We start from the raw sequence: 15,733 nt of genomic DNA, 5'->3' as shown, positions 1-15,733 counted from the left end.
ATAAATTGGCATATGAAAAACTGCAGAAAAGTGGGTTGCAGTTTTACCATTATGCTAAATTATCTGCAAGTCACATTTAGATACATGCACTTTAAAAAATACAAAATACATATTCTTACCTGAGAGGTAAATTTAACAACTCTTGAAGAAAATTTGCCCTTCTGTTTTGTTATATATGACAACCTTTCCACACCTCCATTTTCAAACAAAGAACGAGCAAAGTCACTATTCTTGACAATAACCTCATTCAAAGTAGCTAACACTGCAGCTATGGTATCATCTGAGGTACTAGAATCATGTTGTGGAATCCGGTTTGGTAACTTCTGTACAAGGTCCTTCATTGCATACTTTCCTGTGGAATAATGTTTTCTAATAAAAATTAGTATATTACTATTATTATTATTATTATTATTATTATTGGTTGCTCCTTGGAGTCCTTAGACTCATCAAGGGAGAACCAAAACATTATGTCAAGCTCTGTCTAATACTTGCACAGTATCCATCATACTTTGCCTTGAACTCATTCACAGTCATGGCACCCACAACAGACTCTGGCAACCCATTCCACTCATTCACCACTCTCCAAGCAAAAAACATAGTTCTGAGACTCTTACTAACTACACTCTTACTCAATTTCCAAGTATGGAAATACTTGGAAATTGAGTAAGAGTGTAGTTAGTAAGAGCCTCTAGTTTTCCTCTAGTTTTCCCACCACCAGACAAGTTATGAAAAATTTCCTCTGAATTAATCTTGTAAAAAAAACCTTCAGTAATTTGTATGTCTCAATCATATCACCCCTTTTCCACCTATCAACCAATTTCTCTAATCCACAAATCTTCAACCTTTTCTCATAAGATTCTTCCATAGACCTGCTACCATCTTGGTCGCTCCACCCCCCCCCCCCCTCTGGATCCTCTCCACCTCTTCCTCATTGCCAAAACCCTGGTGACCAGATCTACATGCAGTAGATCTGGTCACCTTTCGAGTCTTATCAAGGCTCAAAAAAGAGAATTAATAGCCTGCTTGTCTCTACGACTCTACTCATCAACATATTCTTCAGTAACCAAGTAATCTGAGGAGTTGATTTAGCCATTTCTGCTCTGTACCCCTAAACTTTTACCTCTCTATCTATTAACACTCCAAAATCTCTGGCCTCATCAATTTCCTGGAGTAGAGTTCCATCAATGTGGTATACAGCTGGTAATCTTTTCACCCCAAAATGCTTACAAAACACCTTATACTTTGCCACATTAAACTGAGATCCACTCTCCTTTGCCCAGACTGCCAGCCTATCAAAATTATCCTGCAAAATTTTAAAATAATCTGTATTAACTATTGCTCTACCCAACTTTGCATTATTGGCAAACAACTGAACAGTTCCTCTCAGATCCTCTCCTATATCATTAATGTACAAATTAAACAGTAGCGGCCCAAGAACAGAGCCCTGAAGCATGCTACTAGTCACAGGCCTTCTTCTGCACTCTACACCAGAATAAACTACTCTCTGATATCTCTCCATCAACACCCGCCTATACACCTCACCAACCTTATCCATTCCCATACATTGCAGTTTACTGATTAAAATTCCATGTGGTATCCTGTCAAAGGCTTTTGCAACATCCAGCAGCATCACAGTAAATCCATTACCTTTATGCAACTCAGCTATCACCATATTATAAAATATGTTAGCAAGTTACTGAAGCATGATCTATCCTTCACAAAACCATGTTTCCTCCTATACACACACTTATACAGTATCCCATTTCCATCTATCCATTCTTGTATTTTGCTCTTGACCAACTTCTCCAGTACCTTGACAACTCCTGATATGCTGATTGGTTGGTAATTTTCTACATCAGTCTTGGAGTCTCATTTATGCAATCAAACTATTTTCCTCTCTTTCCAACCCCCCTCAGGACTAAACCCAGAACTGAGACTTAGATTAAACAATGTGATCAAGGGCACTGACAATTCCCTAGCACCTTCAAGTGAAACTCAAGCTAATATATCATCTAATTCCATAGCTGCATTCACATTAAAGTTCTGTAATATGCTTATGCACCTCCATTTCATTAACCTCAGTTCCCATATAAGCCTTTGCCTCTCTCGTTACTGCAATATCTCCACCTGGATGATTTCGACTGATTCAGTTACCTCCCTACCATCGGCATTCATTTAAATCATTCTGCCATACACAAACCTTCTTCCTTTTACTTACAACATACTGAAAGAACTCTTTGCTCTTGGGATTATCTTTTGCCTGCACTGCTAATTTCCTTTCATACTCTGCTTTTGCCTTTCTTACCACACTGGTTATCCTTCTCCTTGAATTCCTGCCACAATTTTTTTCTTTTTTTGCACCTCCAGATTAATGATGATATTAATCCATTTAACTACCACTTGACTTACTCTTCTGACTCTAGGTATGTAATCTACCATTACTTCCCTCAAACACTCCTTTACCACTTCTCATGCACTATCAACATCCAGCCCTTTGCAGTTTTGAGCCTATTTGTCAATGCATAATATCTCCATCTTTTCCATCCCTGGTCTATAGCAGCATCCAACTGTATATTTTGTTCTGCTTCACACCAGATAGCTTCAAATGTGCTATTTTCACTGGCATGCAGTTGAACTAATGCTCTCTTTGGTTGCAGTACATTGGATGTCATCAAAAACACCCCCCCCCCCATTATTTTCTCTCTATCCTCCCTGAACACACTGTACCTTTCACATTCTATCCTATTCTCAGCCAAGTGTCACTAATGCCAATAACCTTTGGCTAGAATGAACTGACCAATGCCAAAAATTCCTCCTTGTTCCAAATGCTCCTTGCATTAGTGTACATAAAGTGCAAAATCCCCTTGGGCCCACTGCTATGATATCTAAAATCCCATTCTAGTTTGTTATCAGCAGCAACAATTTAAGCATATTATACATATTCTTATGCTCAACTGCCTCACCGATGTCTGCATATCCACTCAACAGCCCTCCCCCCCCAAGATCTAGTTTCCCTGATTTTGCACGTGCACTTTCACTTCATTCAATGACACTTTTTCCAGACTGAACAACAAATCCATTCAGATACAAACCATCCTTTTTGTCTTTCACCCATCAAACTCACTCCACACATCCACAAACTCCACACCACTCCTCCTGCATAACCTATGCATCGAGTTATTCATTATTATGGACCTCCTTCTCAGCTCTACTCTGCCATACCGCGGAAACAGACTCACTATCTTAACTCTTGTTCTTTTCTTTTGCTACTTCCAGTAATTATTTCATGTCCTCTCCCTCTCTCTCTCTCTCTCTCCCTCTAATGTCATACTTTTCTCCTTTCAAATCATTCTTCCCAGCCAAGATCAACTCTTTCACTTTACCCTTTTTGTGCTCTAATAAACTCACTAACATCATTAATTTTTGCACCTGGAAAGCACAATTTTGTCAATCTCTCTCCAATCACACCTCTTATGATAGAATTTCCATACAACACTTGCTCCTTGATTTTTCTTTCTCTTTCTTAATCGAGAATTCATTTCTCTTATCTCACACTTCTTTCTTTCTGATATTATCTGATCCACTTGCCAGACCTTTCTGCATTTGTTATAGCTCCCACTTTGTGTTATTACTCCATTTAACCAAGCTATCTCCCTCATTACAGTCAACTCTTCATTCTTTGCATCCATCATACTATTGTTCTTCTTTCGATCAACACTTATTTTTTCTCTCTCTCAATCATGTCACTTTTAACATATCTTTCAATCCTATCTACCATTACATAACACGCTTTTCTCAGTTCCATCCACCATTTCAATCTTGCGACCTGACATGCACTTTTGACCCTGGCTTTCATAGCATTTCTGGCACACTTTCCCACCACCATCACTTTCAAACCAAATTCAATTTGTCTCTGGTAATGTGTACATCTTGCAGACATTGCACTGCACAAAGTCCCTTGGGTTAAATTCTTTAATCAATGATGCCTTGGACAGCATTGTTCTGCTTCACATCAGTGCAATGTGCTATGCTACATAACTAACTTACCAAAAATACTATATTGATTATATTTAAAATAAATCTTTTAACTTAAATCTAATTAATCCCACAATACATCTAATTCTAACACAATTTTTAGCTAATATACCCGAAATAAATATTTGAATTGTAGATCCTGTTTGTGGTGTATATGTTAGAACTACTGTTACAGCCATAGAACCAAAAACAGTTCTCTTAACAAAATGAATAATAAATTAAGTGATTACATTATATGTGATTTTCAGACATTACTACTATCTTGAGAGGATGCAAATTTATTACAAATACTGCCCTGGACAGACATAAATTTATTACAAATCTTCAGGAGTACAACAGTGCAAGTTTAGAACATCGTGCACAATAAACTGAGTAGCATTCTTTATTCCCTAACTGCTAAAAGGGCCTGTATTCCAATGGAAATTAAAAATTTTAAGATCTGTATAGGAAAATTCATGACAAAACTGTAGCTTACAGTAAAATTGCTGGTGGGATGCAGATTAACCTTCAAATTTGTCTAGAGTTCTACTCAAGAATTCACTGGATCCTGATCATTTTTATTGTACCAAAGATAAACACTATTACTGTAACTTAAAGTCCTAAAGACTGAAAATGATCAAAGGATATACGTGTAAGAGGGCATATGAGGATTGAGAGTCTTCGATCTAATAATTTCATCAGAGGATAACTGTGAGTGAAATATCACATTTCCCTCCAGTATAAGTGAACATGAAGTGAACACCTGGATGGTAGCCAGCCATATGAAACTTCTGTGAGGGAAAGGATATAGGTGAAACTACATGTATGTGGAACTATTGGCGTGGAATCAGGAGTTAAGTAGGAAGGTGATAAATGTTGCATGGGAAATGACCAAAAGATAATTAACAACATCAATGTGTTAATGTATTCCAAAGATCAAAGAACTAAGCACAAAATCTGGAAGAAGAAGGTACTGCGGAGGAAGTAAAAGATGAATAAATTACAAATCAATTGCATGAAGAGTACAAAGTGCAGGCAGGAAAGTGACTCAGTTTGTAAGGATAACAAAAGTGCAGTATGAGAAGAAATTAGCAAATCAGGTCACGAAAAATCCTACAGAGGATGGTTCCTTCATCCTTTAATGGATGAAGATGGTGGAATAGTAACTGCTGCAGAGGACATAACTGAGGCATTCCGTGAACAATTTATAACGGTGTTTCATCCTCAGTGTGAAATCACAAGAGTCTAAAGTGTGAAGGAAATAGGAGAGGATGGCTTAACTGTGAATGAGCAGAAGGTACATGAGGAATTATATAAGCCTGATGCCAATAAGGCAACAGGAATTGATGACATATCACCATGTCTTAAAGGAATGTTCCAAGAAGTTGGAAAGTAGCTATGGAATACCTGTTTATTAAGTCTTACAAAAGAACTGGTCCCAAAGGGAGTGGAAAGAATGTAACATTGTTTTATTGCATAAAGGTGTAGTTACAAAGTGTAGGCCAAACTGTATATTTGGAGTTATGGTTAAGGTATTGGAGAGCAGTAAGAACTAGTGTTGGATTCTGAATATATAGAGATTGGAGTAATTATTATTTGATTCAGAATCCAACATGATCTTCCATCACAAAGGCTAGACTTGTAAATATTATTTAATGTAAACAACTTATTTTACAATTTAATATTCATATAACTACTTTAATTTTGTCTAATATCTAATTATTTAATCAAAGATATATGTGTTAATAGTGATAAGACTGTATTAAATATTATTAAGCTATTTTATTTATTACTATGTTAATATTATAAGAATTTGTATTCAATATTTTAACTGCGCATTAATTGAAATGTTAATATTTTCTATTTATTCCTACTTGTAGAAGTTTAGCATTATGCAATAGCTCAATTTTATTATATTTTGTTTTGTTGTCATGGAGACGCATGTAAATAAGAGAATTGGAACACAACGTGAGAAGAAGAGTTATTGAAAAGAGTTTTAGATCACGAGAACAATTTAGGCGGGAAAAACAGATATATAAGCGACGAACGCTGGAATTATGAATGAGTTAGGAGCATTAGAGATTTATTAGAGAGGGATTGGCATTAGGTTGGAATCGGGCATTCGGGAATCACAGTGCGATAATAGCGAGTCGGCAAGTCACTCGAGCAGCTAAATAAATTCTACTAGTCGAGAGGCGGTTAGCTAATAAGTTGTAGAATAACAATTATAGCTATGGAAGACAGCTGAGTGACTACTAAATAGACTAGCAATACTTGAGTTGAGATATAATTCCAGCGCCGACCTTTCAAAGACATACGGAACCTTGAAGTAAAGCACGGAGTTACTAGAGTAGTAGAGGCTGTAAGTTAAAGTTTACCGTTAGCTGTTTTTTTGGAAATTGTAGTGTCTAAAGAATTAATTAAATGCCGGAAGAGTGAACAACTGTGCATATAAAACCTCAAGTTAAGAATTATTGTGTTCAGTAGTGATCAGTAGTGCTTCATACAAGAACGTCTGATTATATGTTTTGTGCCCGTGAATTAATTCAGTTATTGCTTAGAAGAATTATTTTAATGAGTGCCGTTTACTGTTTAAAGTGCTTACAGTTATATAAAAAGTGTTTACGTATAAGTAAATGAAGAAGAAAAGATTATCGGTAAGATTATTCTAACCTTAATGTTTCTGTACAGAGAAATGTGCGAGTTTCATCTTAGAATTCCCTGATACTAACAGTAACTACTATGAGAATTAGCCGAAGCGTAAAATTAAAAGTGATTGTTTGTGAAGAAGTGTTACTGAAATTTTTATTGTATTTGGAATTTAAGGAACTGTGAGAAGACTGTAAAGTAGAAATAGCAGAATTACCATTGTCTGAGTTTATATGACAGTATTATCAGAAAGGCTGAAGTGTTTATAATATCTTAATTAGTGATTTGATCTTAAGTGTAAAATTTGTGATTTTAAAATTAAATGTTTGTTAATCAAAAGTTGTATTTTGCCTGAATCTCTTTTACCGGACCATTCATAAAATATTCGAACCAAAGCGGGTAAATTAAGTAAGTCAAATATACTCGGCCAGTATATATTTTAAGGAGAAATAGTTGAAGGTTGATTTTTCTTCAATTCTTGAACTAATTCAGATATAGAGTGGCGCAGTCTTTAAATATAAATTTTCTCTATATTTGAATTAGAAATCAACTAGCAACTATTTTTTTGGTTAAGAACATCGTAGTGACTAACATGTCGGATCCAAGGTACAGATTAAGAAGTAGGATCCAACACTAGGATACAGAAATGAGTTGATAACAGCTGTATTCTCTGTGATTGTCAGCGTGGGTTTGTTAAAGGGATGTTTGACAAATTTGGTTATGTACTATAAGAAGGTGACAAATGCAACGGACAGGGGAGATGAATATATAGTGGTATACTGATATTTTGCGATGGTTTTTGACACACTACCTCATGACAAGTCCAATCCACATGACAGATGAGAGACTAGGAAGTTAGATAGATGATTGAATTCACAACTCACTGATAACTGTCAGATATCAGTGAGTTGTATAGTGGGATATTATGTCATAAGAGAAAAGGCACCAGTGATGTACCACAGGAGTCTATTATGGAGTTATTATTGTTCAACTTATATATTAATTATAATGGAATGGGTTCAACTGGAGATATGCAACCATTTATAGATGATGTAAAATTGGGGAGAACAATGAAAGTTAAGAATATGGAACCTTACGAGAGGACTTGAATAGATTGTATGAGTGACAGGTAGGTGGAAATATCAGTTTAATGTGCAAAGTGTCAGGTTCTGAAATTCAGTAAGCAACAATGTGATGCAAAGTATACACTTGGTGGGGAAACTTTGAAGGAGGTAGAGGAAATGATATATCTGGGAATGATGGTGGTAGTCAAGGACACGAAGTTCAGGGCAACATTGTACAAGCTGAACAGTAGTCACATCGGATTATGGCAATGAGCAGAAGACTTTGATGTGCAGAAATTAGAGGTAATGGTTCCATTGTATAAGGCCTTGAACAGGCTTCACACAAATGATTGTGCACAGATTTGGTCACTTGGTTTTCTTGATGATGAGGATACATTAGAAAGGGTTCAAAGAAGATTCACAAAGGTGGTAGTTGGTCTCTGGAATGTGGATATGACGACAGATTGAGAGAATGCAATTTATTCCTGGAAACTGCAAAAGGAGGGTACAAGTAGGTTCTCTGTATGAAGAGTGGCTTTTGAATAGAATGCAATGCCTGAGAGTGTGGTGAATACAAACACGCTGAATGCATTTAAGGCACTGTTTATTGAGCACTGTGTGTGTGATGATGTTTGCCTGCTGTGGCAAGTCCGACTCTATGGCAGTTTGATAATAATAATGTGCATACTGCTATTCATTATGGGAAGAGACACTAACCAGAGCAATTTTCGCCTTTACTAAGGTACTATTAAAAACCTCTGAGTGATCTACAAGATCACTAAATTTCTGTGTACCCCAAAGGGAATTACCACTAATTTCATTACACCTGATCTGAATCAATCGAGAACAAATCGCCCAGCAGTGGTAAGCAAAAATCTACACCAAGCAGAACTTCTCTACATCCAGGTAGCAGATGAATGTTATTAAATATGTTTTAATAAGGAAATACCATGTGCAGACATATGAATTCAAAAATATAATAACGGAATAACTCATGTAAAATATTATTTAATAATAGAATTTTTGCCAGTGTTCTCAGGCATCTTCAGTACATTTATAAAGCTAATTGAACAAAAACTGACAATTCCAAAGGGTGCCGCCTAAGTAGCTAATGTAAGATAACTAAAAAGGTCAATAAATTTTCTAACTAAAAAAAAAAAAAATATATATATATATATACACACACAATAAAAAGATAGGAAAGATTAACTGATTTATAAAGAACTATCTCCCATAAAGGGGATAGATGTAAACCATCGGATCTGTTTAAGTTAGGAGAGTGAAGTAGAGTTTCACATGTTTCTTTATAAAGTTCGGTTCCATGAGGAACTAACTTTTCTGAAGGACTCTTGTCTTGTTCCAGTGAACTCTGTGTCTAGTGATGATGGCATGTTCTGCAAGTCCAGACTGTTCAGGTTCAAGGTATTGAATACAAGACTGGTGTTCTTCTAGCCAAATAGAGGCAGATCTTCTTGTTTGTCTGAAATAAGATAATCCACAAGAGCAAGGAATCTGGTGGATAACTAAGATGTGGAAGCTTGTCCTTTGGAGAAGTGAGAAAGGTGGAGATTTTTCTGAAAGGTCAAAAGGCAACAAAAATATTCAGTGGTTTTAAAACTTTTTGCTATACGTTCACTAATGCCATGCACATAAGAAGAGAATGCTGTTATTTCTTCTATATTTGAAGAGGAAGACATATTAAAACCACTCAAAGCTCTTTTGATGACGGAATTCTTATATCCATTAAATAAAAAGGAGGAAATAATATATTGCAGTTCTTATTGTAACAGATCATCTGAAGAAGAAAAGGAGTGGGCCCGATGAACCAGTGTTTTAATAGTTCCTGCCTTTTGACTGGGATGGTGATGAGATTCAGCATGGATATAATGGCCTGTGTGAGTCTTCTTTCTATAGACTGAGAAATGTAGGTTACCATCTGGTTGACGAAGAATTAAAAGATCTAAAAAGGCTAACTGCTTATTTGATTCTACTTCTAGGGTGAACTGGATCCTTGGATGAAGTGCATTTAACATAGAGAGAAACTGTTGAAGTTCATCAGAAGAGCCATTTCAGATAGCAAAAATAGGAGAAATGTTGTCAAAAATATGTTGTTCAAAGTGCTCCATAAAGAAGTTGGCGATAGCATGAGAAAGAGGATTGCCCATTGCTGTTCCATCAATTTGTTGATACAACTTGTTTTTAAAGGAAAAATAACCAGAATGTATTACAAAATCAAATATTTTTACAATATCTGAAGGAAATTCTTGTTGCAGTAATTCAATGCTTTCAGATAAAGGAACATTTGTAAATAAAGAAACAACATCTAAACTGTTCATGATATCAGAAATGTCCAAATGAAGATCCGAAATTTTATTTTTGAAATCCCAAGTATTCTTTATAAAAGTATCAATTCTTCTAGTTGAAGAAGTGAGTAAATTTGATAAAAATTTAGAAATTTTATAAGTGGGACAACCTACACAATCTACCACTGGCCTCAATGGAATACCTGGTTTATGAACTTTCGGAAGACCATACAATCTAGGTGGACACCGAAGAAGGTTTAAAGTTTTTTCTTTTGACCTTCATCCCATGTAGATACATTATCTATAAGAGAATTAAGTTGCTTCAATCGACTCCCGGTAGGATCCAATGTAAGGGGACTATAAGTTGAATGGTCGTAGAGTAATAGAAACATTTTTCTCTCATATTCCTTCCTATCTTGAATAACTACAGGCTTCCCTTTGTCAGCTTTTGTAATAATTAAATTATTATTATTCAGTGATTTCAGGGCTTTAAATTCAGAGTAAGATAAATTAGGACGAGGAGGCTTGGCAATAAAAAGAATTTTCGCACATTCAAAACGTAATCTGTTGGCTGTTTTTTGGGATAAGGATTGAATACAATACCTCTGTCTGTATTATGAAAAAAATTCATCACGGGTACCTTATTCGGCGCAACGCTGAAATCATGTCCTTTGGATAAAACAAAACGTTCACTGTCTGTTAGTGGATGGCTGGAAACATTGATAACTACTTTATCTGTATCACTAACATCAGTACTGGATATAGGGATGCTCACCAGTGATTCAAACTTAGCTTTAACTTATCAAGGGAATCATTAAAAACCTTTAGGTAAGAATTCGAAGATGTGCAAAATAGTGTTAAAAGTTTCAGCCGTTAAAACAGACTCTAGAACGTTCTTGATGTCCACAATTTCTCTATTTAAGAGGGCTAGAGATTTTTTAGTTTCATGCAGCTGATAATTTAAAAGAGGCCTACTAGCTTTTAAACAGATCCTATGAGCTCTTAAGGTTCTAAAAACTTATTTTATTGTATAGCAGGTAAGAATAACCTGAGACATCTTACAACGCTTTAGGAATATTATTCTGTTAATGCATTTAGCCTTCTTTACCAATACTTTACCTTATCTAGCACATTGTTTGGAAGTAGACTCTCCGTAAAGTCTCGAAATATGTTTTAATAAGGAAATACTGTGAGCAGACATATGAATTAAAATATAATAACGGAATAATTCACGTAAAATATTATTTAAGAGTATAATTTTTGCCTGTGTATCGCAGGAATCTTCAGTACATTTATAAAGCTAATTGAACAAGACAATTCCAAAGGGCACCACCTAAGTAGCTAATGTAAGATAACTAAAATGTTCAATAAATTTCCTAACTAAAAAAAAAATATATATATATATATATATATATATACACACAATAAAAAAGTTAGGAAAGATTAGATGTTTTATAAAGAACTATCTCCCATAAAGGGGATAGATGTAAACCATGAGATCTCTTTAAACGTGTGGACAGACTTATGTGTTCGTCGAACATGTTGTTTATTATTTTAATGGTATAATAGAACACAGAAAGAAAGCATACGATAGAGTGCCAAGGCAAGAAGTCTGGAGGTGTCTGAGGGAGAAGAAGGTGCCGGAGAAATATGTCAGGTTGGTGCAGGAAATGTACAGAAATGTGAAGACAAGTGTTCGGACCTGTTTGGGACAGACAGAAAGTTTTCAAGTAACAGTTGGCTTGCATCAAGGGTCAGCATTAAGTCCGTTTCTGTTTAATATTGTGATGGAGGTGGTAACAGAGGAGGTGAGAGAAGATGCACCTTGGACAATGTTGTATGCAGATGACATCTTGCTGTGTGTAGATACAAGAGAAGAAGCGGAAACTAAACTGGAAAGATGGAGAAAAGTACTGGAAGAGAGAGGTATGAGACTGAGCAGAAGTAAGACAGAGTATATGTGTTGCGCAGTGGGCGGTGGCCAGGAGACAGACCTGGAGCTGGAAGGAAATGTCATCAGGAAGGTGAGAGACTTTAGATACTTAGGTTCGACAGTGGAAGAAGATGGAGGAGGTGAGAAGGAAGTGGGATGCAGGATACAAGCAGGTTGGAGGAACTGGAGGGAGATGGCTGGAGTGTTATGTGATAAGAGGGTGCCGATCAATCTGAAAGGCAAAATTTATAGGACAGTAGTGAGGCCAGCTATGACATATGCTATAGAAACTGTGGCCCTGAGGAAAAATAACATCAGCAGGATGGAAGTAGCAGAGATGAGAATGCTTAGGTGGATGTGCGGTGTGACCAGAAAGGATCATCTGAGAAATGACTATGTCAGGGGAACAGTGAAAGTTACGAACTTAGGAGCGAAAATACAGGAGGCAAGGTTGAGATGGTTTGGTCATGTGATGAGGAGGGAGGACGAATATGTGGGAAGAAGAGTCATGCAGATGGATGTGCAAGGAAGGCGGAAGCATGGGCGGCCAAAGAAGAGATGGAGGGAGCTGGTAGAAGAGGACTTGAAGATGAAGAACTTGGATGTGGTGACAGCCCAAGACAGGAAGGTGTGGAGGAGACTCATAACAAACAGTGACCCCACTTAAGTGGGAGAAGCTGCAGAAGAAGAAGAAGAAGAATAGAACACAGAAACTAAGTAAATAATTAATTTATTAACTTGATGCTGATATTTTGCTGGTGTTATAACCAGCATCTTCAGAGCACAAAAACACTGTTTGTCACAATACGCGAGACTAAAACAACATGGTGTACTTAAACAAAACATCCGCATCAGCGAACATAAAAGATACGTCCGGAATTATCATTATGGGAAGTCGGGCCTAGCAGACCATGCGCTGGATACCCCTGCACACAGGATCAACTGGAAAAACACAAAAGTACTACACAGAAACCCGTATAAATCAGAGAGATTGTTCTTAGAGGCGACAGAAGCCCTAAAACACACTCCAAATCTCAACAAATATGGCTGTATTAACTTGCCGAAGATCTGGGAGACAGTCATATTAAGAAAAAACTAGCACTTCTAGGACTCGATAGTAATATATGATAGCCTTTTTTTTTTTTTTCCCAGATAGAGGGCGCCAAAATCAGGACTCTAGTCTTTGTGTTGCTGCTACAATTTTGTTTAAGTACACCATGCTGTTTTAGTCTCGCATATTGTGACAAACAGTGTTTTTGTGCTCTGAAGATGCTGGTTATAACACCAGTGAAATATCAGCATCAAGTTAATAAATTAATTATTTACTTAGTTTCTGTGTTCTATTATACCGTTAAAATAATAAACAACGAGATCTCTTTAAGTTAGGAGAGTGAAGTAGAGTATCACATGTTTCTTTATAAAGCCGTTCCATGAGGAACCGACTTTTGTGAAGGACTCTTGTCTTGTTCCAATGAACTCTATGTCTAGTGATGATGGCATGTTCTGAAAATTCAGACTGTTCAGGTTCAAGGAATTGAATATAAGACTGGTTTTCTTCTAGATGAATAGAGGCAGATCTTCCTGTTTGTCTGAAATAAGATAATCCACAAGAGCAAGGAATCTGGTAGACTGATAGCAGGAGAAAGAGGTCATTTTTCCTTTAAAAACAAGTTGTATCAACAAATTGAAGGAACAGCAATGGGCAATCTTCTTTCTCCTGCTATCGCCAACTTCTTTATGGAGCACTCTGAACAACATATTTTTGACAACATTTCTCCCAGACGTACTCATTAATTCAGATATGTCGATGACAATTTTGCTATCTGGAATGGCTCTTCTGATGAACTTCAACAGTTTCTCTCTAAGTTAAATGCACTTCATCCAAGGATCCGGTTCACCCTAGAAGTAGAATCAAATAAGCAGTTAGCCATTTTAGATCTTTTAATTCTTTGCCAACCAGATGGTAACCTACATTTCTCAGTCTATAGAAAGAGGACTCATACAGGCCATTATATCCATGCTGAATCTCATCACCATCCTAGTTAAAAGGCAGGAACTATTAAAACACTGGTCCATCGGGCCCACTCCTTTTCTTCTTCAGATGATCTGTTACAATAAGAACTGCAATATATTATTTCCTCCTTTTTATCTAATGGATATAAGAATTCCTTCATCAAAGGAGCTTTGAGTAGTTTTAATATATCTTTCTCTTCAAATACAGAAGAAATAACACACATTTCTATCCCTTTTTGTTAATTGTTCACTAATGCATGGCATTAGTGAACAATTAACAAAAGTTTTAAAACCACTGAATATTTTTGTTGCCTTTTGACCTTTCAGAAAAATCTCCACCTTTCTCACTTCTCCAAAGGACAAGCTTCCACATCTTAGTTATCCACCAGATTCCTTGCTCTTGTGGATTATCTTATTTCAGACAAACAGGAAGATCTGCCTCTATTTGGCTAGAAGAACACCAGTCTTATATTCAATACTTTGAACCTGAACAGTCTGGACTTGCAGAACATGCCATCATCACTAGACACAGAGTTCACTGGAACAAGACAAGAGTCCTTCAGAAAAGTTAGTTCCTCATGGAACCGAACTTTATAAAGAAACATGTGAAACTCTACTTCACTCTCCTAACTTAAACAGATCCAATGGTTTATATCTATCCCCTTTATGGTAGATAGTTCTTTATAAATCAGCTAATATTTTCTCTCTCCATATATTTTTTTAGTTAGGAAATTTATTGACCTTTTTAGTTATCTTACATTAGCTACTTAGGTGGCACCCTTTGGAATTGTCAATTATTGTTCAATTAGCTTCATAAATGTACTGAAGATGCCTGCGATACACAGGCGAAAATTCTGCTATTAAATAATATTTTACGTGAGTTATTCCGTTATTTTATTTTTGAATTCAAATGTTATCAGTGAGATTCAGAAAAATACCAAAGTTTAATTAATGTAGAATTCATATATTTTCCATATACAGGTATCAAAATCGTGTATCACCTTATCATTAAAATTCTTTGGATCAGGGATCCAAAGAATTTTAATGATAAGGCGATAGCGGTAAAAAGGTTTTCTTCCCCTCTTGGTTATCAAGTAAATTAAAGCAAATAAGAAGTTACATTCATGTTGAATCCTTTAACCAAATATAAGCAAGCGAGAAAACTTTCTACAAAGAGGATTTATACACAAAAATATAAGTTAAGTCATTTAGGCATATGACTTAACTATCTTGTTCTAAAATTATGATTATGAAGAGCCAATCTGGGCAGGTGGTGGATCTTAAAGGCATGCAAATACCCCATATTATTATTATGATGATGATAAAAACTATGTAACTATATTAAAAATCAGGATATTAGGTAAGAACATGATGCTGTTAGCATTCAGGAATGTGTTAGCAGAGCTAATCTCAGAGAGTATTAGTCACTTAAACAGAATGGGAGAGGAAAGGTTCTTTACCTAGTGAGTGAAATAAGCAATTTGACACCTATTTCAATAGTTCAGTTTGAATTATGAGTTTTTCTGTTTGAATGACTGCTGTAGTTTTTTGTAAAATTTATTGTTTCTTGCCTTATATCTAACTGTGCTTGTACCCATCATGGAGGTTTCTGGATCTAACATGTTATTGCCCTGCCTGTCAACATTTAAAGATTATATTATTTTTAAGATAGTCAAGTATGTTTTTTAGCATAATGTGGCATGTACACATCCAATGGGTTAAAAGTATGGTAAATGAGTAATGGGAACACATAAGTG

At 36.0% G+C, this 15,733-nt stretch overlaps 1 protein-coding gene across 1 annotated transcript in view; it reads right to left on the bottom strand.

Annotated features, from left to right (window-relative positions):
- LOC150101218 (catenin delta-2-like) overlaps positions 1-15,733 on the bottom strand; it is a 728,964-nt gene that overhangs the window by 200,367 nt on the left and 512,864 nt on the right. Inside the window, exon 16 of the mRNA XM_090401243.1 lies at positions 120-352. Coding sequence (XP_090257369.1) covers positions 120-352 — 233 coding nt within the window. The remainder of the gene's footprint in view (positions 1-119; positions 353-15,733) is intronic.

Source organism: Typopeltis vanoorti, chromosome 12, assembly GCF_054136105.1.
Source record: "Typopeltis vanoorti isolate ZY-2024b chromosome 12, IOZ_Tvanoo_1.0, whole genome shotgun sequence".
NCBI lineage: Eukaryota > Metazoa > Arthropoda > Arachnida > Uropygi > Thelyphonidae > Typopeltis > Typopeltis vanoorti.
Note: the sequence above shows the minus strand (reverse complement) of the source record. Positions and strands in the feature narration are given on the sequence as shown.